The 8,955-nt window shown below is 35.3% G+C and overlaps 1 protein-coding gene across 1 annotated transcript in view; it reads right to left on the bottom strand.

Moving 5' to 3' along the window:
• Rundc3b (RUN domain containing 3B) overlaps nt 1–8,955 on the bottom strand; it is a gene marked incomplete at its 5' end in the record, with an annotated part of 188,377 nt that overhangs the window by 168,814 nt on the left and 10,608 nt on the right. Inside the window, one exon of the mRNA XM_004647763.2 lies at nt 6,356–6,441. Within this exon, the coding sequence (XP_004647820.1) occupies nt 6,356–6,441 (86 nt within the window). The remainder of the gene's footprint in view (nt 1–6,355; nt 6,442–8,955) is intronic.

Raw genomic sequence — 8,955 nt, 5'->3', positions numbered from 1 at the left:
GCCCTGGGTGGTCTCACTCACATGCCGGGCCTGGGCTCTGGGTCTATTCAGGATCCCACAGGCCCCGGGTCATCTCACTTACTTGCAGGGCCTTCGCTCCTGGGTCTATTCAGGATCCTGTGGCCCCAGGCAGTCTCACTCACTCACCGGGCCTGAGCTCTGGGTCTATCTATTTTTTCTAAGTATATTTCTAGTTCTCTTGGAAATAGATATATAAACAAAGAGACACATATACATCTATACCTAAGAGTTCCATGTTGAGTTATACAGGTAAGTCAATGCTCTACTTTTAGAGGAACTGTTAAACACCTTTTCAAAGTAGCTACAGCATCCACACCTTCCCCACCCCCACTGGCAATGTGTGAGGGATCCAACTTTTCTAAACTGTGCAAAATTTGTTATCATGAGATCTTTTGAGTACGGCCAGCTTTTTTTTTTTTTTTTTTTTTTTTTTTTTTTTTTTTGTGGAACTGGGGATTGAACTCAGGCCCTTGTACTTGCCAGGGAAGCATTATTCTACTGAGCTATCTCCCCAGCCCTGTATGGCCAGCTTAGATGATATGCAGCATTTCACTGTGGTTTTGATTTATATTTCCTTGAAGGCTAAATGTTGGAATTCATTTTGGTGTTCATTAATAATTTGTAAGCATTGGAGAAATGCTTATTTAGATTCTTTGTGCTATTTATTTATTTATTTAGTGGTACCAGGGATCGAACTTAGGACCTTGCCCTTGCCTGGCAGGCACCTATACCACTGAACTATATCCCTGGCCCCATCTCTGGGCATTTTAAATACGCTGTTTTAATAATTAGTTGCAAAGATTCTTTGGACATATTCTAGATTAGTTATATGGTTCCCCCAAATTTTCTCATTGTTTGGGTTAACTGTTTCCTTTCTTGTTGGTGTCCTCTGAAGGACAAAGTTTAAAATTTTAATTATGCCCAATTTATCCATTTTTCTTTTGCTCTTTGTATATTTTCTATCACAAGAGATTACTTTTCAATCAAAAAAAGATTTATATCTATGTTTTCTTCTTCTTTTTTTTGAGGGGGGGTGGAACCGGGGAATGAACTCAAGCCCTTGTGCTTGCCAGGGAAGCGCTTGTTCTCCTGAGCCACCTCCCCAGCCCGTGTTTTCTTCTAAGCATCTCACATTTAGGTCTAATCTGTTTAAGCTTTTTGAACAGGTTGTGAGAGACTATACAAGAGCAACTTTTTTTGGTACTATTCTAGAGAAGGGTCTACAGGGTGTTCAGGGTCTCACTACTAGATCAGACTCGTAGTGATCCACCTGTTTACAGCTTCCCAAAGCTGGGATTACAGGTGCATGCCACCATGCCCAATCTCAATTGCCGTCTCAGTGTGCCCCGGGAGTGGGGCCAGCACTGCAGGCCCGGGAATCAATCACCTGGACCCTGCACCTGCTTGCAGGAACTTTAATCCTCTGAGCTATTTGGCCAGCCCTAAAAGCAACTTTTAATAATGTTATTTTTTCGTATGAACATAGTAGCCTTCCCTTATTCATGAGGTATGTTCCAAGATCCTCAGCAGGCATTTGAAACTGGGTAATAGAAAACTTTATAGAAAGCCTCCTAGTAAGGATTGGTTAAACTTCTGCTTCTTTTGTATGTAATGATTCTGAGGAAGCAATACGTGTTTGGTAGATACTTTATATCACAGCTTGAGTTCCTGGGATAGCAATATGTAGTACAACACTCTGTGTGATGCTAGGCAGCAGCAGCAAGCGGCAGCTCCTAGGCAGCCATGCAATCACATGATTACTATTATAAAACATTTTGTGTTAAAGGTTTTGCCCAAATGAAGCCTAGTGTTCTAAGAATGTTAAGGTAAGCTAGGCTAAATTATAATGTTTGATAAGTTAGGTATATTAAATGCATTTTTTTACTTACATTTTCAAGTCACCATAGGTTTACTGGGATATACCCCACACTGTAAGCCAAAGAGCAAATGTATATATTCTGTATTTTCCTATACTATGTACTTTTTTTTATTTTAGGGAAGGGTCTACAGAGCTTTCAGGGTCTCATTACTAGATTGGACTTGTAGTGATTCTCCTGTTATACCCTCCCAAGTGCTGGGATTACAGGGGCGCAACCACCATTCCCAGTCTCAATTTCTGTCTCAGCGCACCCCGCCCCCACCCACCCCCAGGACAGGGCTGGCATGGCAGGCCAGGGGATTGAACCCCTGGCCCCTGCGCCTGCTTGTAGGCACTTTAATCCACTGAACCATTTGGCTGGCCCTCATACTATGTACTTATGATACAGTTTAACCTAAAAATTAAGACAGTAAGAGAACAACAATAAAATAGAACAATTATTAACAACAGAACCATAACAAAAGTGACTTGACACTTGTGATTTGTTTACTTGCAAAATTTTTTCAGTATTTTCAGATGGTGGGTAACTGGAACTGTGGAAAACAAATCCTTGGACACAAGAGGACTACATTAATGTAAAACCTTTAAGTACATCCAGATTTCAAAACTCTTTCTTGACTCTATAAAGATTGTGGTAACCTATTATTGACTAGTCTATTTACTTTTCTAAAACTGAGCAAATTGTTCATCAAATCCTATTATCTTTTTGTGACAGCTCAGTGGTTTACAGAGTTTTATTTCATATATATTTTCATCTTAAGATATTGTGAAAGTTAAGATTTCTTTAGAATGCAACTGTCATTATAATTAATTCTATGCTATAATTATAAACTAATATATGGTATTCCATAAAGATAATCTTATCTTCATATTTTCCTTATCTGTTATTTCAAGTTCTTACTGAAATATTTCCAATATTGTTTCTAATATCACATTTGAAATTTTTTAGTTTAACTTTTCTAATTCTAATTATTTTCCTGTCTGTGGGTAGAGACAAATTAAAACTTTGAGCAAATTAACTCAATTCTTACTTTATTCTCATTTGCAAATCTTCTCAAGAACAGACCAAAGCAACTCTCCCCTTTTTTTTTCTTTTCAATATTTATACTCTAATCTTCACTCTTCCAACTACTCATCTCCAGTAATCTAATTTCCAATAATATCTGATCTCTTAACCATGAAACTCAAGATGGCTTTTTTTTTCAGTTGTTCTCTAGGACATTTTCCACCTTAGCAAACAGATCACATTAAAACCTTTAATCCTTGCAGCTACTTGCATTTATGTTCCCCTCCACTCCTTCTCCCAGACTTATCCTTGGACTTTCACTGCTTAGTGTCTTCAAAGTTGCCTGTCTTAGCTCATATAACTGCTCCTCCTATACTAGCATAAATACTTGTACAACTATTTTAAAGGATATCATTACTCTTTGTCTGTGAAGTCAGCCCGAAGAAGAAGAATTCCAGTTGATTCAGATACTCTCAAGATTCCTAAAAAATTAGAGCTAACTCCTCCTATTAGAAGCACTTGTCTCAGGAAACATCCATATGAAAGGTAAGATACAAGTCTAATTTCCTTATAGTTCACAAATTTAATTTTTTAAATATATTTGTTTACTTAGAGATTTTCCCTCAAATTTATTTATTTAAAGTTTATTTGCTTATTTCAGTAAAATATTATAATTAGTAAAAGGCCTTCTGATTTTTTAGATTTTTATTTCTAAGATGAGAATTCTAAAATAGCTACCTATATACTTCTTTTCTTGGGTTTTACAAAACCATTATACTCATATATACATATTGTTATTCACATAAATGTGTTTAGGTGTGTGTATATGTATCTGCACATATATCCTAAGATCATTTTTAGAGTATATTTATGTATTATTACAAGAATATTTTTACTTCATAGACTTTTAAGAGCTGAATCATTTCCTTTTTATCAAAAAGCATGTTATACCTATGAACAAGTCAACAATTTACTTTTAATATTTAAACTACTTAATCTATAAACAATCTATTCAAGAATTATTCTACCCTACCCAATCATTTCAACTTTAATAAGCCTAAAATTTATAAAGATTATTAATATTCTAATTTCAATGTAGAAAGGATGCAATAAGAGATGCTTATTGCATAAACTTAGTTTTCATTTCCTTAGTTTAGGATTTTTAGGTTTCAGCTACTAGAATCCATTATTATGCTCTATTTCTATTTTGGAAGCTTTAGTATTCTTACCATTTATTTTCATAATTAAGCTCATTTACTAGAAGTAATAAATGCAGAAATGTATCCACCTTTAAAAATATTCTGAGCATACTTCTGTTAGAAAATAATGCAATCTATACATGCATATATATAACAAATGCAAATTTTTTAATGAAAAGTCTTTCTATCCTGGACAAATTTATAAGCATGGTCATTTTTCTTTATATCTCCCAAATTAAGCTTGTTATTTTATTACTTACAAAATAGAAGTATATAATTAAAATACTGGAATTTTTACCAGCTAGTTAGCTAAAAGACTATGGCATAATAACCCTGTCTAGGTTTTTCTTAAAATCTAGTATATTAAAAAGTATCAAGACATGAAAATTGAGGTTGCAGAAATATAAATTCTTGTTGCTTAAGTTTCTGTATCAAAACTGATTTACAGTTGTTACTGGCTAGTCTTCTTTTTCACTAATATGACTACTGAGGTAGAAATAAGTATGGCAATTTATAAGCATCTAAAGTCATGCTGTCCACAGAACTTTTTGTGAAAAAGAAAATATTCTGCATCTGTGCTACCTATTAACCACATGTGGCTACTGAGCATCTAATATATGACACAGTAAAGAACCAAATTTGGAATTTTATGGCTTATAGTTGGCTTGTAGTTAGTGGTGTTTCATTCTAAGGTAATGAAATCATTAAATATTTTCATGAATAACTACTTTTGTAATGGAAAAGAGTAGTTTCTTAGGGCTGGCCAGATAGCTCAGCGGATAGCTCTGCATAGGCAGACACAGGGACCAAGGTTCGATCCCCAACATGCTATGCCAGCCCTGCCCCTGGGATGTGCTAAGACAGTGAATGAGACTGGGCATGGTGACACACACCTGTAATCCCAGTGCTTGGGGGGGCTGAAAACAGGAGGATCACTATGAGTCTGATCTACATAGTCAGACCCTGTAGACTCAGTACTAAATACATTAAAAAAAAATGTGGTTTCTTCAAGAACAGATATGACCAGCAAAACAGAGTTCAATAAGAATAACTGATGTCTGGAATGGACCTTCTTTTCTACCATCATAAAAAGTTAGTAAGGTCCCATTTTTTTACGTGGCTGCAGTATATTATCCCTTAAATATACATAATTCAAAAAAAAATCATTGTTATAGGCTGCCCTAAAAACATAGGGCTGTGGGGCCAGGGAGATGGCTCAGTAGAATAAGCACTTGCCTGGCAAGCGCAAGGGCCTGAGTTCAATCCCCGGTTCTGAAAAAAAAAAAAAAAAAACACAAAAACAAAAACACAGGGCTGGAGAAATAGCTCAGCAGCATAAGTGTCTGCCTGGTAAATGCAAGGTCCTAAGTTTGATCCCCAGTACCACAAAAAATAAATAAATAAACACACACAGAGTCAAGCACACAGAGTCAAGCAATCTCTCTCTCTCTCTCTGTCTCTCTGTCTCTCTGTCTCTCTGTCTCTCTCTCTTTCTGTCTCTCTCTCTCTCTCTCTCTCTCTCACACACACACACACACACACACACACAGAGATGCATGAATTTGAGAAGTAAACAGCTACTAGCCTGGGCAACTTAGCAAAACTATTTCAAAATATAATATAAAAAGGGCTGGGATGTAGCTCAGTGAAAGACTCTAGGTTTAATCCCCAGTACCACACAAATAAAATGCTACATTACTAAATTACATTCTCTATAAATAAAGAAATAAGGAAAAACTATAGTATAAAAAGAGAGAAGAAATATAAGAATTTCACAGATCATTCATCAAATCAGTCAGGAAAAAGCTTATAGAGAGAATGAATATTCAATTGTTGAAAGAATGAGAATCAAAATATTCAGAAAAAGGATATTCCAGGTACAATGTATATGTATTTTACATAAACGTGGCAAATATATGTTTAGAACACAATGACCTTATCTTAGAAGTAAAAAAAGGAGGAAATAAAATAATTCAATGTTTTAGAAACTAAATAACTGAACTCTATTTTTATTTCTAATTCTTTAGGTGATTCTTTCAAATAAATTATTAGAAAACTGTAGTAATAGTGTTTGGACAGGATACCATGTCTGCATCTTGTACTATGAACAACCACTATGAAGACAACAATATGTAATATATTAATTACTAAAACTGTCCTACTAATTGGTTTTGAAACTGTCTCACTGCTATTTCTCAATAAAATTAATTAAAAAAGGAGAAAAAAAAGAAAATTAAAGATTTTTTAAACCTGGTTGTTTTGAAGTCTCTCAGAGCTGTAGAAATGTATTCAGACAAGTGTTTCTCCATGAGTGCTACTCTGATCCAGGCTCTACCCTAAAAAGAAGAAAGAGAAATGAAAAAACTTAAAAATATTTTTGCCTATTATGCCAATGAAAATATAACTGCTTTAACACATAAATAAAAATTCATTTGAAATATATATTTAATAAAGACTAACAAAAATATTTAAGCAGATAAAAGTAACAGATTTTTTATTCAATATATCTTTTAGAAGGTGTGGGGTACAACACATCAAATTAACTTGCTATCCTCTGATAGTGCAAAATGATAATACATTAGTAAGAGTTACTTATATTAGACACTTGTTTTTGAAACATATAATATAATCATAAAATAAAGCACACAGAGTCTCTAACCCTAAAGCCAGCATTTTAATTTATAATACGACTCCTCATAAAACATGAGGAGCAGGGTCTTCTGCAGACACCAATAACTCTAATATCACTTAAGAGAATTTCCCATCTTATCCCTCCAAAAGTTTTAACTTGACAGTGAGCTTCTCAATTGCATGATGCATCATTTATCCAAATCATAAGCTTCTGAATCTGGAGCCCCCTTAGAATTCTAAAAACTATTACCAAATATTTAAACTTAAAAAGAAAAACTTTGTATGTAGCTCATGGGTAGGAGCACTTGCCTCGCCTGGCTTCAATCTTCAGCACCAAAAAACAAAACTGAACAAAACCCCCAGAAGTTAGTACATTTGAGCCAGAATCACAGAAACAAATAATTTCACTGTACTTAAAGCATTAGTATCTCTCCACGGTTGAGATTAATCAGTCTTTAAGTACTCCTAAGTATTTCTTACAGACTATTTAGAATAAAAGATTTCTTTGTAGGGATAATTTTAATATTCAGTAACTTTCATTTTTATGCAATCCTTTGAAAAATTTCCAGAAAAATTCATAAAGACTGAACAGACAGAAAGTTGAAACGTGGGAAATAAAGGTGACACTAAGCACTATGTATGATAGCCAAGTACCAGTAAAGGGGAATAACCCATGAAAATGTCTCCAAGTCTAGTGAATCTGTTGGTTAGAAAAGGTCTAGAAGGACTCAGTCTAGGAAATGATAAGCCAGTCAAGCTCAAAAGGAACAGTACCACTGGAAAGAAAATGAGTAATGTGGACGTAGTGAGCAGGTCAGTCAATTTGCCTACAAGCCCACCTTTGCTTGTGTTCTGCCCATTGTTCCTTCTGAGTAAGCCTAGGACTTAAAATAAGCTGTGGGTGATTGGAACAGAGGAAGGAAGAGGCAAGTCGCTAGCTGGCCAGTAGCTCAAGATTCTCTCTTAAAATTTCCTCTAAAAACACAGAAACTAATAGTGACATCTTGCATCAAAAGGCCAGAGTGTCACCTATACAGAAGCAGGAAAAGTTGCTACTTTGAGGAAATTAGGCACAGGAGATTGTGCTGTTGTTGATAAGAAATATGGGAAATTCCTGCTTCCTAATTTATTAATTATAATCCACATAGAACTAAGTGCACTTAGTTTCCTGTCCTTGATGTGTATTGAATTTTCTATTGAGAAAATGTGCCAATTTTAATGATTTCTTTTCAACAAAAGAACTTTTACTAGACTATACGATAAATAGACATAAAGGTTGTTAGACTCAAGCAGTAGAAAAGCTGGAGCTACATGAAAGAATTATTGGTGAATCAATAAAAGCTTTTGAAAACAATACTAAAGCTGGTCAATACTTGTTAAGAATAAATATGTGATAGGTCTTTTAAAAATAAGCTAATGTACAAAATGTACAAAATTTCTGCTCCCTGAAATTGTGTGGTAGGTTACAACACTATCTGTACTTTACTATATGAAGAAAAAACACAATTTTTTCTTTTCTCTTTCTTTTTATTAAATTTTTTCATTTTAGGGAAGGGTCTACAGGGTGTTCAGGGTCTCACTACTGGATCAGACCCGTAATGATCTGCCTGTTTACAGCCTCCCAAGGGCTGGGATTACAGGTGCGTGCCACCACACCTAGTCTCAAGTTCAGTCTCAGTACACCCCGGGGCAGGGCCGGCATAGCAGGACCGGGGATCAAACCCCCAGCCCCTGCGCCTGCTTTCAGGGGCTTTAATCAGCTGATCTATTTGGCCGGCCCTTCCTTCTGCCCTTTCTTCCTTCCTTTCTTTCATTATTTCGTTCATTCTTTCTTTGAGACAAGGTCTCACTATGTGGCTCCAGCTGTCCTTGAACTCACTGTGTAGACTAATAAGAGGTAATTCAAAGAGAAGAAACTCAGTTTCTCACAACCTTGACCAATCTAATTGCATTAATACCCATTTACTCTACCTTTCAATTTTGGAGAATTAATTATTTTCATTTCAGAGGATAAGACAAATATAGTATAGGTAAAGATATTTATGTTATAAATGTATTTAACAAAAGACTCTCACCCATAAAACACAAAAAATACCTTTAAAAGCTGTAATAAAGAGACAACTCAGGAGCTAGGGAAATAGCTTAGTGGCCTAAGTGCCTGCCTGGCAAGTGCAAGGTCCCAAGTTCAATCTCCAGTCCCAGAAAAAAAAAAAAAAAAA

The sequence above is a fragment of the Octodon degus genome, unplaced genomic scaffold (assembly GCF_000260255.1).
Source record: "Octodon degus isolate 3935 unplaced genomic scaffold, OctDeg1.0 scaffold00323, whole genome shotgun sequence".
Classification (NCBI taxonomy): domain Eukaryota; kingdom Metazoa; phylum Chordata; class Mammalia; order Rodentia; family Octodontidae; genus Octodon; species Octodon degus.
Note: the sequence above shows the minus strand (reverse complement) of the source record. Positions and strands in the feature narration are given on the sequence as shown.